The 18,848-nt window shown below is 48.5% G+C and overlaps 1 protein-coding gene across 1 annotated transcript; it reads left to right on the top strand.

The window, feature by feature from the left end:
* Positions 1-250: 250 nt before the first annotated feature.
* On the top strand, positions 251-12,053 carry Prodh2 (proline dehydrogenase 2). The gene is made up of 10 exons (XM_008828053.3): positions 251-500; positions 574-770; positions 861-999; positions 1,087-1,173; positions 5,189-5,269; positions 5,357-5,512; positions 5,591-5,757; positions 8,387-8,497; positions 9,885-9,970; positions 11,825-12,053. The coding sequence occupies exons 1-10, from the start codon at positions 327-329 to the stop codon at positions 11,995-11,997; spliced, it is 1,371 nt and encodes a 456-aa protein (XP_008826275.1). The 5' UTR covers positions 251-326; the 3' UTR covers positions 11,998-12,053.
* Positions 12,054-18,848: the final 6,795 nt, after the last annotated feature.

Raw genomic sequence — 18,848 nt, 5'->3', positions numbered from 1 at the left:
AGGTTGTTCAGCTAAGATTGCAAAGCCTGACTGCTTTGAATCCAAAGCTCCCTGCACCCTGGCCCAGCTGCCTATTCAGCAGTGTGGCTTGGGCACCTGAAAATGATGTGCTGTCCTGCCGAAGGTTGTTGGGGGCTGTCACTGGGGGTTGCCTTTCCTGTAACCATTACTCTGAACTCTGTCCCTAACCATTAATAATTAACTGCCCCCAAAGAGCCTGTGGTCCTAAAGATTTACCCAGTTAATCAGTCACTGTCCCCTAGCTGGGCAAGGGGCATTTGGTACACCTGCTGTCTGACAGCCCCTTCCCCTGGTGTGGACTCACGATGCTCTGGACCTGTCCAGTGCTCCACTGCCACTCCAGGCCTTCCTCTGGGGGCTGGCAGCCCCTTCGCTTTGATGGTGGGGCCTTCTACCGCAAGGGCACAGGGGAGTTGGCACGGGCTTTGCTGGTGCTGCGGCTATGTGCCTGGCCCCCTCTGGTTACCCATGGACTGGCGGTGAGCAGTGACCCCAAGAACTGGCCTGGAAGTTGCCTGGACCCGGCTCTGAGCCTTGTTCCCTGTCATCCAGCTCCAGGCCTGGTCTCAGCGACTCCTGGGCTCTCGGCTCTCCGGTGCACTTCTCCGAGCATCCATCTATGGGCAGTTTGTGGCAGGGGAGACAGCAGAAGAAGTAAGGGGCTGTGTCCAGCGGCTCCAGGCCCTGGGACTTCGGCCCCTGTTGGCAGTGCCCACTGAAGAGGAGCCAGACTCGGCTGCCAAGACCAGGTGAGTAGAGGCCAGGGGCCAGGGGATGCAGGGAGGATGGCAGGAAGGGGTTCCCCAGACTCCAGGATCTGATGTCCACTGGCTGGACAGTGAGACCTGGTATGAGGAAAACCTCAGCACCATGCTGCACTGTGTGGACCTGTCTCGAGCCCTCTTGGACACTGCTGGCCAGGCTGGGAACGGCCTTATGCAGCTGAAGGTGACAGCGCTGAGCAGCACTCGACTATGTGTAAGGGACAAATGCAACAGTGCTGGGGATGGGGGTGTGGCCACCCACCAGCCTCCTCTCACCGCACCACCCACCATCCCATTGCAGAAGGAGCTGACGGCTTGTATCCAAAAGTCAGGGGGCTCCTCAGAACTGAGCCCAGAGAGGCTAGCAGAAGCCATGGACTCCGGGCAGGTAAGGAATGTAGATGGCTTTGAGAGCATGATTGACATGGATGGACTATAGGTGTGTGGGGCTCTGGGGAGGGGCTTGGGACAGGGAGATCCCAGAGGAGGGATCAGGACAGCAGCAGTTTGTCCACTAGGGAACACTGCATGTTAATAAGGGAGATATGGATTAAAATGGGGTTATTTTAAGGGGAGGAGGGAGGGAGGGTTATACAAGGAACCTTGGGGATAAAGGGAAAGAAAGAGCTCAAGAGAGGTGGGACCATAGGAGAAAGGTATTATTAAAGGAGAAATGGGAAAAATGCGGGCACTTTAAATGAATAAATATTCTATCAGTCACTGAACATGGTGATGCAGGCCTGTAAACCCAGCACTCCAGAAACTGAGACAGAAGGATCAAGAGCTTGAGGGTAACCTGGGCTACACTGTGAGACGTCTTAAAAATTCAAGGGAGGGGCTAGAAAGATAGCTCACTGGCTTAGAGCACTAACTGCTCTTGAGGAGGATCCAGGTTTGATTTCCAGCACCCATATGACAGCTAGTAACTGTCAGTAACTCCAGTTCCAGGGGCTCCAACACCCTCTTCTGACCTCTGTGGGCATTGTACACATGTGGTATGGGGCAGACAAAACATTCATAAACAAATGAACAAACCCAAACAAATAAGTAAACACCACCAACAACAAAACAAAACACCAAGGGCTAGAGATGTAACTCAGGGGTAGAATTTGCCTGGAATCCATTAGTGAGGGACTGGAGCTGTGCTTCAGAGATAGAGAGCATCCCTGGCATGTACAAGGCCCTCAGTCCATCCCCAGACCTACAGGGGGTAAAAGAAAGAAAAAAGTAGAAAGTGTACAGTGAATATCCACACACCTGCCACCTTTAACATTTAGCTACACAATCGTGTCTCGGTATGTTCAGGGCATGAGTTGTAGGACCACATTCAGATACCAAAATCTGAAGGTATTCAAGCCCACTGCAGTGGTACTTGCAGATAACCTCTGCACGTCCCCCCGCCATATTTAAAGCCTCATGACTTACCATACCAAACGCAATGTGAATGCTATGTAAATCATTGTTCTGCAGTATTGGTGAGGGAGTGTTATAGTGTCTTTCCCTGATGCTGTGATAAAACACTATGACAAAAGCAACCTAAGGGAGAAAGGTCTATTCTTTTTTTAAAAAAAGTTTTTTATTATTTTTTAAAAATATATTTTATTTTTATCATTTTAATTTTATGTGTATGTGTGTATTGCCTGCATGTATGTAAGTGCACCCATGTCGTGCAATGCCCGTGGAAGACAGAAGAGGGTATCGGATCCCCTGGAACTGGAGTTATGGACAGTTGTTAGCTTCCATGTAGGTGCTGGGATTCAACCCTGGGCCTTCTGCAAGAACAGCCAGTGTTCCTAACTGTTGAGCCATCTCTCCAGCCCCTTATTTATTTTTATTTTTTGTGTATGAATGTATTACCTACATGTGTTAAGTGCACTGGTGTCATGTAATGCCCACAGAGGTCAGAAGAGGGTGCCAGATTCCCTAGAACTGGAGTGTATGCATGGGTATTAGCCACAACTTGGGTGTCGGGAATTAAACCAGGTCTTCTGCAAAAGCAGCCAGTGCTCTTAACTGCTGAGCCATCTCTCCAGCCCCAGAGAAGGGGTCTATTTTGACTCACAATTCGAGGTACAGTCTGTCATGGAAGAGGAATCAGGGCAGCAGGATCCCAAAGTAGCTGGTCACATCGAATCCACAATGAGAAAAAGGAGAGTCATGAATGCAAGCTTCCTGCTGCTCCTCTTTCTTTCTCTGCTTAAGCAGTCATGCCACCTACAGTGGGCAGGTCCTCCCACCTCAACACAATCAAGATAATCTCCCACAAGCATGCCCAGAGGCCTGGTCTCCTGGGTGATTCTAGATTCTGTCAAGTTGATAATAAATACTAACCATCCCAGGAAGTAACCACAGGATGTGAAGTCTGTGCATGGTCAGTGGAGATGCAATGCTTTTCTTAAGTATTTAATTTTATTTTTGGTCTTTTTTTTTTTTTTTTTTTTTTGAGACAGGGTCTCCCTGTAGCTCCAGCTGTCCTGGAACTCACTATGTAGATCAGGCTGGCCTTGAACTCAGAGATCCACCTGCCTCTGCCTCCCACGTGGTAGGATTAAAGGTGTGTGCCACCACCCCCGGCTTAATTTTAACTATCTGTATGTGTATGTGCACATAAGTGCAGCACCCATGGAGGCCAGCAGACGGCATCATATCCCCTAGAGTTGGAGATACAAACAGTTGTGTGCTGCCCAATGTGGGTGCTGCGAACAGAACTTGGGTTTTCTGCAAGAGCAGTACACGTTCTTAACTATGGAGTCATCTCTCCAGCCCCACAATGCTTTCCTTGAATGTTTTTGATCTGCCATGGGTTGAATTCATAGAATATAAAACCCATAAATACAGAGGACTGAAAGTACTTGCTTTAAATCATATCTAGTCACTCTTTCACCCACCCCTGAATTCATCCTAATTTGGGATGCATTTTGCAGTTAGACATCAGTTCAAACCCTCACCAAATACTGTGACTCACAGTATTAGAGATGATTAATTATTTAGACTAGTTTTTTGTTTTGTTTTGTTTTGTTTTGTGGTCTTTTTTTGAGACAGGGTCTCAAGGCTAGGGAGTCTCAGGTGAGTCTTGTCTCAAAGGAAGGAAAGGAAAGAAAGATTCGAATCCTTAGCCTACCCCCTTGCTGAACTTTTATTTTTTATTTATTGTTATTTTTCATGTGTCTGTGTGTGTTGCCTGCACGTAGATAAGTGCACCTGTGTCATGCAATGCCTGAGGAGGACAGAAGAGGCTGTTGGATCCCCTGGAACTGGAGTTACCGACAGTTGTTAGCTGCCATGTGGGTGCTGGGATTCGGACCCAGGTCTTCTGCAAGAACAGCCAGTGTTCTTAAGCGCTGAGCCATCTCTCCAGCCCCCTGGTTCTGTTTTTTTTTTTCTTCTTCTTCAGATTGGTTCTCATATAGCCCAGGCTGGCCTACAACTCACTATGTAGCTTGTAGCTAGCCAAGGATGGCCTTAAGCTTCTGGTCTTCCTATCTCATCCTGAATGGTGGGATTATAGGTGTTCACCACCAAGTTGGTTTATGAAGTCATTTTGTTTGTTTGTTTGTTTGTTTGTTTGTTTGAGACAGGGTCTCCCTGTAGCCCCAGATGGCCTGGAATTCCCTATGTAGACCAGGCTGGCCTCAATCTCACAGAGATCTGCCTGCCTGAGTGCTAGGATTTAAGGAGTGTGTCAGCACAGCTAACATTATGAAGTGATTCTTAAAGAATAAAATTAATAGTGGAGGGCTGGGGTATAATTCAGAAGTAGAGCACTTACCTAGCATGCCGGGTGGGATTCTCGGCACTGGAAAAAAAATGCTAAAATGTATATAAAATGTAGTGAAGAAGTTATTGATCTTTTACAGAGTGCCTCCCTGCCCCTTCCTCCCTCCCTCCCTCCCTCCCTTCCTTCCTTCCTTCCTTCTTTCCTTTAAAATTTTTGACTACATTTTAATTTACTCTGTGTGTGTGTGTGTGTGTGTGTGTGTGTGTGTGTGTGTGTTTATGTGTCTCTCGCGTGGAGAGAGGTGTGTGTGTGTGTGTGTGTGTGTGTGTGTGTGTGTGTGTGTGTCTTTATGGCACTCGAGTGGTCAGAGAACAACTTTTGGGAGTCAGTTCTCTCCTTCCACCATGTGGGTCCTGGGGATTGAATTCAGGTCGTCAGGCTTGGCAGCAAGCACCTTTACCCACTGAGCCATCTCGCTGTTCCTCTTTCTTTCTTTCTAGACAAAATAGCCCAGACTGCCTCAATCTCCAAAATTCTGAGATTTACAGGCATGTGTCACACTACAAGTTACTTTTCTGATTTCCAACAAATTCTGTATGCACACCCCTTCCTGATGGAAAAAAAAGACAGGCCCAGGAAGGAACCTGCAGTCCTGAACCCCTCTTGCCTTCCCTGTTGGCCTTAGAGCCTCCAACTCCCTTACCTCAATGCCGAGCAAAACCAGCACCTACAGGCCTCTCTCAGACGCTTGCACCAAGTGGCACAGGTAACACTTTCCTGACCTGGCTCCCAGCCCCTGCTGGACACGCCACCCCCAACCCCTGCTGCTCATCTCTGTCCCTCTCCCCCTCAGCATGCCCGGGCCCAGCATGTGAGGCTCCTGGTGGACGCCGAGTACACCTTTATCAACCCTGCACTCTCCCTGCTGGTAGCTGCACTGGCCATTCGCTGGAACAGTCCTGGGGAAGGAGGGCCTTGGGTGTGGAACACTTACCAAGCCTACCTGAAGGTGGGTGGTGTGCTCTAAAGGGCTGTGAGTGGAGACCTAGTGCCCTGATGCACCTGAGTCTGTCTGTGTGTCCTGCAGGACACTCATGAGCGACTGGAGCGGGATGCTGAGGCTGCACTCAAGGTTGGCCTGGCCTTCGGGGTGAAGTTGGTGCGAGGTGCCTATCTGGACAAAGAGAGATCAGTGTCACAGCTCCAAGGGACAGAAGAGCCCACTCAGCCTGACTATGAGGCCACTAGTCGGAGGTAGGGATGGGGCCAAGTGGCCTTGGAAAAAATAGTAAATGATACATGTCACAGGGCCGAGGAGATGGTTCAGTGGGTACTGACTGCATGGTGTACACCTATAACCCCAAGGCTGGGGTGGGGAGACAAGCAGATCCTGGAGGCTCACTGGCCAATATAGCTGAGACAGCGAGCTCCAGGTTCAGTGAGAGACCCTGCTTCAAATAATAAGGTGCAGAACAAGAGGAAAAGACACTCAACATCTGGCCTCTACATGTGAATGCACAAGTGAGCATGCCCACACACGTGTACACTCACGCATATACCACACACACACACACACACACACACACACACACACATACACACACAACTGGGTGTGGTGGCATGTTCCTGCAATCCCAGCACTGGGAGACAGAGAAAGGCAGATCCCTTGAGGTTCACTGGTCAGCCTAGCCTAATGGGCAAGCCCCAGGTCCCAGTAAGAGACCATGCGCACACACACTCAAATAAAAAAAATAACATGTAACTCTTCTTTTGGGGGGGTTGTCCAAGCCTGGCAAGCACTCTACTACTGAGCCATGGCCCCAGCCCCTCACTGGTGGATTCTGGGAAAGTGTCCTAACCCTGAATTATATCACCAGCCCTCTTTTTACTTTTTTGTTTGAGACAGACTCCTGCTAAGTTGCCCAAGATGGCCTTGAGCTCACTCTGTAGCCCAGACATCCTTTTAAATTATTTAAAATTTATTTTTTAAATATTTTATTATTTTTATTTTATTTTATGTATATTGCCTGCATGCATGTAAGTGCACCCATGTCATGCAATGCCTGCAGAAGCCAGAAGAGGGTGTCGGATACCCTGGAACTGGAGTTACAGATGGTTATTATCCACCATGTAGGTGCTGGGAATTGAACCTTGGACCTCTGCAAGAACAGTCAGTGCTCTTAGCCCTTGAGCCATCTCTCCAGCCCCAAATTAATTTTTTTTTTGTCTTTTTGAGGCAGGATCTCCCTGTAGCCCCAGCTGTCCTGGAACTCACTATGTAGACCAGACTGGCCTTGAATTCACAGAGCCTGCCTCTGCCTCCCAAGTGCTGGGATTAAAGGCGTGTGCCACCACACCTGGCTCCAAATTAATCTTTTATACATTTTCTTTAGTATTTTTATTTTATGTGCATGAGTATATTGCCTGCATGTGTATAAATGCACCCATGTGATGCAATATCTGAGGTCAGAAGAAAGGATCAGATTCCCTGGAACTGGAGTTACAAATGGTTGTTAGCTGCTGTGTTAGCTGCTGTTTGAGTGATGAGAACCGAACCTGGATCCTCTGCAAGAGCCAGTGCTCTTGACTGTTGAGTCATCTCTCCAGCTCCCTAGACAGGCTTTGAACTTTCAATCCTCCTACCTTGGCTTTCAAAGGATCTGGTAGGAGAGGCACCTGGGACAGGACCTTTCATTAGCGCTTACTCCTGCCTGCCATGAGGCTCAGTGCTGCAGCACCCTGTGTCTCCATGTCAATTCCTCTCCAGGGTCCAGGACCCCAGCACGTCCCACCTGAACAGCCTTCCTTCAACTTCATGCTCCCTCCTTCATCCCCAACCTCACCGACGTACCCACAGAAGTGAATAAATAGGATGTAATTTAAGAAATTAAGAAAAGCTGGGCGTGGTGGCACACCCATTTAATCTCAGCACTTGAGAGGAGAGGAAGGTGGATCTCTGTGAGATCAAGGCCAGCCTGGTCTACACAGTGAGTTCCAGGTCAGCTGGGATTACAGGGAGACCCTGTCTCTAAATTAATTAATTAATTAATTAATTAAATTAATAAGGTAAATAAAAATAATAAATAAATAAATAAATAGATAGATAAATAAAATTTGGGCCTGGAGAGATGGCTCAGCAGTTAAGAGGACTAGCTGCTCTTGCAGAGGACCTGAGTTTGATTCCCAGTACCCATATGGCAGCTAACAACTGGAGTTCCAGAGGATCCGGTGCCCTCTTCTGACCTCCTCAGGCATTGTACAGCATGGGTGTACTCACATACGTTCTGGCAACACATTTATACACATAAAATAAAAATAGCAAATAAATTGTTTTTTAAAAAGAAATTAACAGCTGGGTGTGGTGGCACACGCCTTTAATCCCAGCACTCTGGAGGCGGAGGCAGGCGGATCTCTGTGAGATGTGAGACCATGTCTCAAAAAAGACCAAAAAAGATATTAACAAAAAGAGTAACCATCACAGTAGATTGCAGTGAATGACCTTGGGTAAATGCCATCTTGGGCATGCAACATGACTCTGCTGTGAGTGTCATACTGCCATGGTGTCATAGACTTTTCACTGCTGGGCATGGTAACACATTTGTCATCTTTACCTATGGGAGGCTGAGGCAGAAGGATCATGAATTTCAGGCCTGGGCTCAATAGTGAGACTGTCTCAGAAAAGAAACAATAGCAACAACAACAACAAAAATCCCTGCTCTTGACTCCTTCCCCATCCTGAACACTGTTAGAGGAACTCACTTGTCTGAAAAAGAGGAAACGGCTCTGATGAACTGGTGCAGGTGGAAAAAACTGGTGCAGGTGTCCTCATCCCTGGGCCCTGTACTCACTTGCCAGGGGAGCGAAACAGAGCCTCTCCCTTCAGTTACAGCCGCTGTCTGGAGCTGATGCTGCGCTTCGTGTCCCACCATGGCTCCCTGTGCCACCTCATGGTGGCTTCCCACAATGAGGAATCTGTTCGCCGGGCAACTAAGCGGTATGAGGTGGAGAGATGGGAAACCCCACAAAGCCCTCGCCCTTCCTCTCCTGTGCCCACATGCCAAGGAAGGGCTGAGGGTGGTGAACAGGGACTAGAAGTGTTTGGGGACGATAGTAAAATTTGTTAACCCCCTTGGGTATGGTGACACATGCCTTTAATCCTGGTGCTTAGGAGGCAGAGGTAAAGAGATCTCTGTGAGTTCAAGGTCAGTCTGGTCTACATAATGAGTTCCAGGCCAGCCAGGGTTACATAATGAAATGCTACCTCAGAGAAAAAATTTAACCTCAACCCAGTATGGTAGTCCACGCCTGGTCATCCAGTCCTCAAGAGGCTGAGGCAGGAGGATCAAGAGTTTGAGGCCAGCCTGGGCTACATGGTGAGAGCTTCAAAAAAAAATTAAACCCCTATTATGCCTGTATGTCTTAAAGACTCAGATGTCACAGAGCATTCATTATCTTTTATTTACTGGGGTATAGGGAGGCTAAAGGTTCCATGGAGAAGCTGAAATTCAGTGGGAGGGTTTCCAGGGGACCCATGGGAATAGTTATTGATTTACCAATTTATTGATTTTTTTTAATTTTATTTTTGTTCTTTTGAGACAGGGTCTCCCTGTAGCCACCTGGCCTGGAACTCGCTATGTAGAAGAGGCTGACCTCAATCTCATAGAAATCCACCTCCCTCTGCTTCCCAAGTGCTGGGACTGAAGGCATACACTGCCTCACCCAGCTGATTGATTTTATTTGTGTGTGTGTGTGTGTGTGTGTGTGTGTGTGTGTATAAACATGTGTGTAAGTTCCCAAGGAGGCTAGAAGAGGGCATCAGATCTCCTGGAGTTGGAGTTACAAGCGGTTATATCAGCTGGGACTACAGGGAGACCCTGTCTCAAAAAGACAAATAAATAAATAAACCCAACATGGGTGCTGGAAATTGAACTTGGGTCTTCTGCAAGAGCAGTAAGTATTTTTAACCACTGTGCCATCTCACCAAACCCCTAGAGTAGTCATTTATCATTGAGTTTGGAAATGCAGTCATCCCCTCAGTGTCTATAAAAGATTTGTTCCAGGACCCATCTCCATGGAGACCAAAATCTTCAGACACTCAAGTCCCCCTTATCAGATGATGCAGTATTTACATATAAGTGTACCTATCCTCCCAGATGCTTCAAGTCATCAAGCTTACAATGGAAATGATATGTAAATAGTTACATTGTTTAAGGGAGAAAACCTATGCACATGTTTTACAGTCATGTGTTTGAGCCTCAGATGAACCTATGGATGTGGAACTGTAGATTCAGCCAGCCAACTGCTCTTCAATATTTGAATTCTTGGGTGGGTAATGACTGATCCAACCACTGTCTCAGTTGATAATGTAAGCCTTTCCACAGCATGTGGGAGCTGGGAATCCCCCTGGATGGGCCTGTCTGTTTTGGACAACTTCTAGGCATGTGTGACCACGTCTCCCTGGCACTGGGTATGTGAATGGCTCATCCCTCCACCCCTACCCCCATCCCTCTCCCCAGGTGTCATTCCCTCCCAGACACATCCCTCCTCCTATTTTCAACCAATACTTGGCCCACTAGCATCCAAAGCTTGAAGCTGGCTCTTCCTCTAGTCCCTTCCAGTATCTGAGGTCCTCACGGGGCTGTTCTGTGTCTGCTCTCTTGTTTTGTGCTGGTTCTTGCTCGTGGTGCCATATTTCCTGCGTTATTTGTGGTCCTGACTGATGCTCACCAAGGCCCAAGGCCATATTTCTTTCCTTCTGCAGGCTCTCAAAGACTACAAAAGCACTGTGTTTGCTAGAGAGATAGTTCAGTGGGTAAAGCGCTTTCCATGTAAGCCTAATGACTTGCCTTCAAATCCCCAGAACCCACTCAAAGCCAGACGCAATAGTGCAAGTGTCTAAAATCCCAGAGCACCTTTGGTAAATGAGAGGTGGAGACAGGGATGTCCAAAAGCTCATGCACTAGCTGCCTGGTTTATGTTGAGACCCTGCACACACACACACACACACACACACACACACACTTTTTACAAAATGACTTTACCTGCTGGGCATTGTGGTGCATCCCTTTCATCCCAGCACTTGGGAGGCAGAGGCAGGTGGATCTCTGTGAGTTCGAGCCAGCCTGATCTCTGTTAGAGCCAGCCTGGTCTACATAGTGAGTTCCAGGCCAGCTGGGGCTACAGGAAGACCCTGTCTCAAAAACAAACAAACACATAAAAAATCACTTTACCCTCATTCACATTTTGAGGTTCCTGGAGATACCCAATGAGACAAATTTATATGATATGTGAACCAGGCTAGCCCACAGTGACAACTAAGCAGACATGAATTTTTCTGTCTTCTGAGCTAACACATTCTCTAGGAGTGGAGAAAGGCAGTAAGTTCACTTCACATTGACTCTTGTTCAGAAGGTGTAGCTTTTCTGAGTTCGAGCTTAATTTGGGCCCAGTCAGGCTCACAGCTCCACTGTGGCCTCCCAACTCTGTGAAGTCTCCCACCAGCAGCTGAACTTTTCCTTTGGGGCAGTAGTGACTTCCTGTATGACCCTTTTCTAAGTTCTTATTTTGTCTTAATTCTTGAACTAGTAAACTTCTTGTTCTCTTGATAGTAATTTTTAAATTCTTTTATTTTTATGCTTCATTTTGAAACAGGGTTTCCCTGTAGCTCCAGCAGGCCTGTAACTTGCTATGTAGACTAGGCTGGCCTCAATCTCACAGAGATCTGCTGCCTCTGCCTCCCAAATGCTGAAATTAAAGGTGTGGGACACCACACCTGGTCTTCCCAGCATTTTAATAAACTAAGATTTCTTCTGGGCATGGTGGCATGTGCCTTTAATCCCAGCACTCGGGAGGCAGAGGCAGGCAGAGCTCTGTGAGATTGAGGCTAGCCTGATCTACTGTGTTCTTGGTCAGCTCTAGTTATAGGGAGATCCTGCCTCAAAAAGATAAAAAATAAGTCAGTGTCAAAAACAATCAGAAAAGGGGGCAGGGGAAGAAGGAAGAGAAGGAGGGAAAGAAGGAAAGTATTTCTTTTAAATTTTTGCTCTAATACATAGCATTGTAGCACATGCCTTTAATCCCAGCACTTGGGAGGCAGAGGCAGGCAGATCTCTGGGAGTTCAAGGCCACCCTTATCTACATACTGAGTTCCAGGCCAACTGGGGCTACAGGGAGAGACTGTCTCAAAAAGACCAAAATTAAATTAAAATTAAATTACATCTAACTCACCCAGTCAGTCTGCCATGTTCTGAGCAATGGAAGTAGCTGATGTAGCCTTTCCCCAGGATGGCGTCTCTCTGAGCCTGCACCACTCTCCCCATAGGGCAGGCCGGATATGCGGTGTACAAGTCCATTCCCTATGGCTGCCTGGAGGAGGTGATCCCCTACCTGATCCGGAGAGCTCAGGAGAACCGGAGCGTGCTGCAGGGTGCCCGCAGGGAACAAGCACTGCTCAGCCAGGAACTGCGCCGGAGACTGCTGGGGGGAGAGAGCTAAGGGCACTTCATCAGCACCAACAGCACCATGTGTTCAATAAAGGTCCTGAGACTCTGCCCAGGTCTGTCCCTGAAACTGCCACCTTGGGAAAGGGCTGATCCTGGCCTCAGCCAGTTGGGGTTAGAGGGAGCTGGGACTCAAGAGAGCTTTAGCCCCATGTGGTAGCCCATCCCAGCATCCCAGCATTTGGTGGGAGCCTGGAGCAGGAGCATCTGTAAGGGGTCCATAAAATTCCCTAAATTGACCACTCAGACACTGAGTCTCAGTAAAAAAGAGTACTTTATTAGAGCCAACTGGTTGGGGACACAGACAGCCTCGGGAGCTGTACTGCGACCCCAAACAGTGAAAACGCAGGGCTTTTAAGCAGAAAAACCACAAAGCAGGGGCTGTCCATAGAATCTAAACACAGAATAATCAGGAAAGGCTTGGGGCAATCTAGGGCTGATTTCCAGAGACTTTACCTATACAGCCATTGGCTGTTTTACCTGGGGCAGAACATTCTTTCTCTTCTGCCCCAGATTATTTCCACAGAGACCATACACAGATGGATCAAGTATACTGTCATTGGCTAGCCCACCTGGGGCAGAACGTTCTATCTCTTCTGCCCCAGATCATTTCCATAGAAATCATAAACAGATACCAGGAAAGGGTTTGAACAATGAAGGGGATTTCCAGAGTTAGACGGAGGGCAGCTTTTTCTCAGAGGCCAGGGAGGGGGTCTGAGGGGCACTCTCTTTCACATCAAGAGTTCCAGGTCAGCCTGAGTTTTAACTCCAAGGCCACGCATCCATCCATCCTGCTATGCGCCTGATCAGTGACCTATTCAAGAACTGTCTTCATCTTAGAGGATGCACAATTGAAGAACACAGCTGAAGAACGGACACTGATGACTTAAGACAAAAGGCTGGGTCAAGGCCACATGCCCAACAGAGGAGAAATGGACCACACTTTTACTTAATAAACTTCAATGGGGGATTGGGGCAATAGCTGAGTCACTAAAGTATTTGGCACACAAATGCTTTGAGTATTTGAGTTTGATCTCCAGCAACAACATAAAAAGCCAGGCATGGAGAACGGGCGTGGTGGCACATGCCTTTAGTCCCAGCACTTGGGAGGCAGAGACAGGCAGATCTCTGTGAGTTCGAGGCCAGCCTGATCTACATAGTGAGTTCCAGGCCAGCTGGGGCTACAAGGAGACCTGGTGGCACGTGCTTATAATACTAGCCTTGGGGAGGCTGAGACAGGTGGATCCCCAAGGCTTTCTGGCCAGCTAACATAGCCTACTTGGAGAGCCCCAGGGCCCCATGAGAGAGGCTGTTTCAAAAGGAAGATGAACAGGGAATGACACCAGAGGTTGACCTCTGACCTATACCCACACATACATACGCGTGTACATGCACCTGCACACACAGGAACACACACACCTTCCTCCCTCCCTCACCCCCTACTACCAGCTCATCAATGAGGCTCTTTCTGAGCTCGATTCTAAAGTGAATAAGGCTGAGCACATAACAGCAACAAAGACAACTTTGAGCACTTCCTCTAGAGCAAATGGAGGTGGACACATCCATCTTCAGACAGTGACAATCCTGCCTGGGTGGTCAGAAATGTTGTGGATGAAGGCTGTGGAGTTGTAGGAGGCCAGAGGGGACACCTGACTCACACTGGGGGTGATCAAGGGGCTGTCCCCAAGAATTCATAAGACTAATCATGAAGATAGTCAGATGTAGGGGTACATTCCTGTCATCGCAGCACTCAGGAGGTCCAGACAGGAGTATTATCAGTTTAAGGTCTGCTTGGGCTACATAGTGAAAATATCTCAAAAAGCCAAGAGCTGTGCATGTAGATTATTGGTGACATACTTTCCTAGAATCCCCCAGTGAGGGGCTGGGGGCATGGCTCAGGGGTAGAGCACCTGCTAGAATCCCCCAGTGAGAGGCTGGGGATGGAGCTTGTGGCTCAATGATAAAGCCCTGTCTTAGAATCTACCAGTGAGGTACTGAGGATGCAGCCTGTTGGTGGGATGCTAGTCAAGGATTCATCAGTGAGGGGCTGAGGGCGTGGTTCAGTGGTAGAATGCTTACTTAGCAGGTATGAGGCCTTGGTTTCCCTCCACAGCACTGCAAATACTTGTGAAGATCTAAAAGAGCATTTCAAAGAAAAGGGCAAGTGCAAGAACAGAGAAGTGGGGCAGATTGGGAGTGCGGAGACAAGGATAGAGGGGTGCACAGGGCCTGGTGATGCAGCCTCGGGGCTTGTTCCGGAAGCACCAGTGGATCATGGGGGTTACGGGTAGAGGGTGGGCCAGAGTGTGGTGATGAGATAGTGGTCTCCTGTGTCACAGAAACATTAGAAATGAGACCAAGCAAGACCCAGCTGCATGTTACAAACAAGTTAGGCAAACCTTCTTGATCAGGACCAAACTCAAGACAGCCAACTTAAGCCAAGAGTCAAGCTGAAGGGAGCCAGTACTGACCATAGACCAGATGCTCACTTGAGCAAATGGCTTTTGTTGGTATTTTCGGTGAGAGAGTGGGCAAAGGTTTGTTCATTGTTCCTTATTCATGCATGAGCTTTGTTTAAAAAGACAAAAGATGTTCTTCGGGCTGGAGAGATGGCTCAGCGGAAAAGAGCACTGACTGCTCTTGCAGAGGACCCGGGTTTGATTCCCAGCACCCAGATGGCAGCAATGAACCCTCCTTCCAGTTCCAGGGGAATCTGATGCCCTCTTCTGACCTCCACAGCATTGCACTGACATACACGCAGGCAATATACTCATACACATAAAATAAAAATAATAAAATATTAAAAAATAAAAGCCGGGCGTGGTGGCGCACACCTTTAATCCCAGCACTCAAGAGGCAGAAGCAGATGGATCTCTGTGAGTTCAAGGCCAGCCTGGTCTACATAGTGAGTTCCAGGCCAGCTGGGGCTACAGGGAGGCCAAAAAAAATTTTTTTAAAAAGGATGTTCTTCAAGCTAGGTGTCCATCTGTAATTCCAGCACTTAGGAAGTAGAGGCAGGAGGACCAGGAGTTCAAGGTCATCCTCGACTACACATTGATGTAATTTCAAGGCCAGTCAGGGCTACACGAGATCCCCCCATCCAGATGTCCTTCTTGTATAGGCAGCCTGCCCTTGTACTTAGTGAGTTAAGGGGTGGTCAGTGCTGTTCAGGGGCTGCTGAGTTACAGCTTGGGTCATCTTGAATAGATGTTCTGATTCTATGACAAGGCTAAAGGCTAGTATGTTCTGATTCTATGACAAGGGTTTTTTGTGCAGGGACTGGGTAGAAAAAACACACATTCACTTCAACGGGCCATAGGCTAAGTTTACTCTGAATTATAGTCTTAACAACACAGTTCTCAAAGGATCAACTTGTCTGCGTCTGGAGTTGACTAGAGTCTCACTAAGTTTGAGGCAGGAAGGAGACAGGCCTGGCACAAGGATGGAGATGCCAAGCCTTCTCCCCCCACATGACTCATCCATCAATTGTCTACAGCCTCCAGGGAAGAGTCAGTGTTTGCTGGATGTGATGCTGCACCTCTGAAATACCAGCACTAGGGAAACTGAGATGGGAGGTTGTAAGTTCAAGGCCAACCTGGGCTACACAGTAAGACCCTATCTCAAAAGAAAAGAAAAAAAGCGTGATGGTGCAGGCCTTTAATTCCAGCACTCAGGAGGCAGAGGCAAGCTGATCTCTGTGAGATTGAGGCCAGCCTGCTCTACCTAGCAAGTTCTAAGACAGCCAGAGCTACATAGTGAGACCCTGTCTCAAAAAACAAAAACAAGAGTTTTCAATAAAAGCAGCCTACAATATTTTTTTCTTTTTGGCTGATCGGTTGTTTTTGTTTTAGCCAGGCTCCTAACTTTTAAACATTTTTTAAAAACAATTTCATTTATTTTTATGTGTATGGGTGTTTTGCCTGAATGTATGTAAGTGCGCCTGTGTGTAAAATGCCTGCAGAGGTCAGACGTGGGTGTCAGATCCCCTGGAACTGGGGTTACAGGCAACACCATGTGGCTGCTGGGAACAGAACCCAGGTCCTCTGGACGAGCAGCCAGTGCTCTGAGCCCTCTCACCAGCCCCTGTAAATGTTCTTGTGCTTTATGACAAAGCTATTGGGGGACTATAAGAGGGAGGCAGAAGGAAACATTTCATGATTAAATGGGTAACAGGTTAGGGACCCAGAATTTATTTGCCTTCTGTCTCTGTGGTGGTTCCCTACCTGTTTCTGAGACAGGCAAGGTTGGGAAAGGTCGGGACTGGGGTGGGGAAGAAGGCGGCTGAGAGAATGGGTCATGGGGCAGGAATGGGAGGGAGGTAGCCATACCCAGGAAGAGGGCAATGAGGCCATCCTAAAGATGGGGACCTGAGAGAAAAGGGTTTGCAGGTGATTCTGAGGTTGGGACCCGGGTAGCATGATGGTCCTGACAATCCCCAAGCGGAGGCCTCCTGAAGACCTTCCGGTGTTGGGGTTCAAGGGAAAGACTGGAAACAGTCATCCAAGTGAGTGAGACGCATGGGAAGACAGTCCCGGATGCAGTACAGGAGTCAAGAGAGGGCCTGCAGGGGTCCTGAGTGGGCAAAGCAGAGCCAGCTGAGACCTCTGGGGGTGGATGTCACAGTTTCGTCTCACTCCAAGATGGTGGGGGCGGCTTCTTAGGGGAAGTAGAAGCTTGCTTACTATGCAAGCTGGCAGAGGGACTCTGATGCTCGTGCGCCTAGGATTCCGAGGCAGAGAGCCTTGCTGGGCTTCAGAGTCACGTGGCAGTCACGTGGAGACTATGGTTGAGCTCAACGGTAGGTGGGCTTAGAACTGTTGAGAGCGTTTAGGACCCTGGGCTTTTCACCACACCCCCTCCATCTACAGACTGCCTCCAGCCTCAGCCCAGCCCCACTTTCACACAGACCCCACTCATTGTGGAAACCCTCCACCTCCATACCTCCACCCCTAGACTGTCCCTAGCCCCTGGATCCCGCCATCAGACCTTACATCCCACCTTAGATCCTAAACCACCTGCAGCCCCCAGAGCCTCCTATGCCCTTTCATACAGGAGAGCTTTCCACAGGCTCAGCTCCTGCCCACATAGCCCTTTGGCTACACTGGAATGCCCTGTCCTGGTGCTAAAACCCCTTATCCCAGCCCCCGGGCTTCCTCACATCCCCTTCGCTACTGACTCACTTAGGCTTCTGGCCTTTTGGGGTATAGCTCCTCCTTGCCTGGGCCCACCAGCTGCCTCCTTTCCCATCAGACCCTCCTGAGTTCCTTTCCCAACTAGACAGCCCTCTACCCTCAGCCAGCCCTGTCTTGTTTTTTTCAATTTTTTTTTAAATTCATTTTTATTTTATGTCCCAGCATGGTGGTGCGTGCCTTTAATTCCAGCACTCAGGAGGCAAAGGCAGGCAGATCTCTCTGAGTTCAAGGCCAGCTTGATCTACATAGTGAGTTTCAGGCCAGCTGGAGCTACAGGGAGACCCTGTCTCAAAAGACCAAAAAAAAAAATTACTTTTATGTATATGAACATTTTGCCTGCTTGTATGTAAGTGCGCTCGTGTGTACAGTGCCCATGGAGGCCAGAAGAGGGTGTCAGAGCCCCTGGAACTGGAGTTTTGAATGGTTGTTAGCTGCCATAACTAGGAGCTGAACCCCTGTCCTCTTCAAGAGCAGCCAGTGCTCTTAACAGCTGAGCCATCACTCCAGCCCACCCGTCTTTATTGTTTAATTGGCTTTTAGAAGTATCCTTTACCTCCTCCTGGTCTCATGAACCTTTCTAGCTCTTCCCTATCCGGAATGGACTGAGGCGACCGCTGCAGATGCACTCGCAGGCTTCACGCTTCCCAGTGGAGCTGGGCTCTGTGCAGGATCCAGATGCCCAGCTGGGCCGCCTGCATCGCCTGGCTATGGCAGGAGGCCCATCCTGCGGCCTGGCCAGGCTCCTGCGCAGAGGTGAGGCCCAGTCATTGGGATGGCGTGGGGGCAGCCAACCAGCACTGTAGAGGAAACAGTTTCAGTTAGCTGATGCACAGTGGGTACCAGAGGCCTATAGTGTGCCAGCCACTTGTGTTCCAAGATCTGTAGTCAGATATGGGTGGGTCTGGCCTCTAGATCACTGGGGCAGGGGTGGGTTGAGACACACTGGACAGGATGGCTTTTCACTGTGATTCATGATCCTCATGGTGTAAGAGTCACCAGAGGAAAGACCACGCAAAAACGAGAGGAAGAGACTTTCAAGGCTGGGACTGCCTGGGCAAAGGCCCTGACGTCAAAGCATACAGGGCATGTGTGTGAGGAGCTACGGGACATGGGGAGAGAACCGAGGCTGAAAAGGCAGCAGGTCGTACAGTGAGGAGTTTGACAGGACGTGGACATGTTGGATTTTGTTCTGTGATTGGTGGGAATCCACTGGCGCCAAAGCAGGAAATCCTCATTGCAGTGACCGTTTAACAGTTTGCAATTTTCACTGATTTTTTTGGTCCACTTTCTGAATTTACTCAATAGTTGTAAAGGTTGATTCTTAATATTTTTGTTAAGTGAAGACAGACAAATTTTTTTCTTAGTCTTTCAATATTTAAATTCTACGTCCAGCATGGTACACATGTAATTCTTCACTTGGGAAGCTGAGACAGGTCCATTGAGAGTTCAGGGCAAGCCTGTGCTGTATAGCAAGACCGTGTCTTTAAAAAAAGAAAAAAGCCTAGATTTAGATTTATTTGTGTGTGTGTGTGTGTGTGTGTGTGTGTGTGTGGATCCCACTGGAGTTGGAGTTATAGGCAGTTATGAGTTGCCTGACTGACATAGGTGCTGGACGTCAAACTGTTTGTTTGTTTGTAGAACAGCAAGTGCTCTT

Source organism: Nannospalax galili, unplaced genomic scaffold (genome assembly GCF_000622305.1).
Source record: "Nannospalax galili isolate Female #2095 unplaced genomic scaffold, S.galili_v1.0 scaffold833, whole genome shotgun sequence".
Taxonomy (NCBI): domain Eukaryota; kingdom Metazoa; phylum Chordata; class Mammalia; order Rodentia; family Spalacidae; genus Nannospalax; species Nannospalax galili.
Note: the sequence above shows the minus strand (reverse complement) of the source record. Positions and strands in the feature narration are given on the sequence as shown.

Coding starts and splice junctions, on each gene's coding strand:
- Prodh2 (XM_008828053.3), top strand. CDS start 327: ATGCTCTGGACCTGTCCAGTGCTCCACTGCCACTCCAGGCCTTCCTCT. Junction 1,000..1,086: donor TGAGCAGCACTCGACTATGT/GTAAGGGACAAA, acceptor ATCCCATTGCAG/AAGGAGCTGACGGCTTGTAT. Junction 5,513..5,590: donor CTTACCAAGCCTACCTGAAG/GTGGGTGGTGTG, acceptor TGTGTCCTGCAG/GACACTCATGAGCGACTGGA.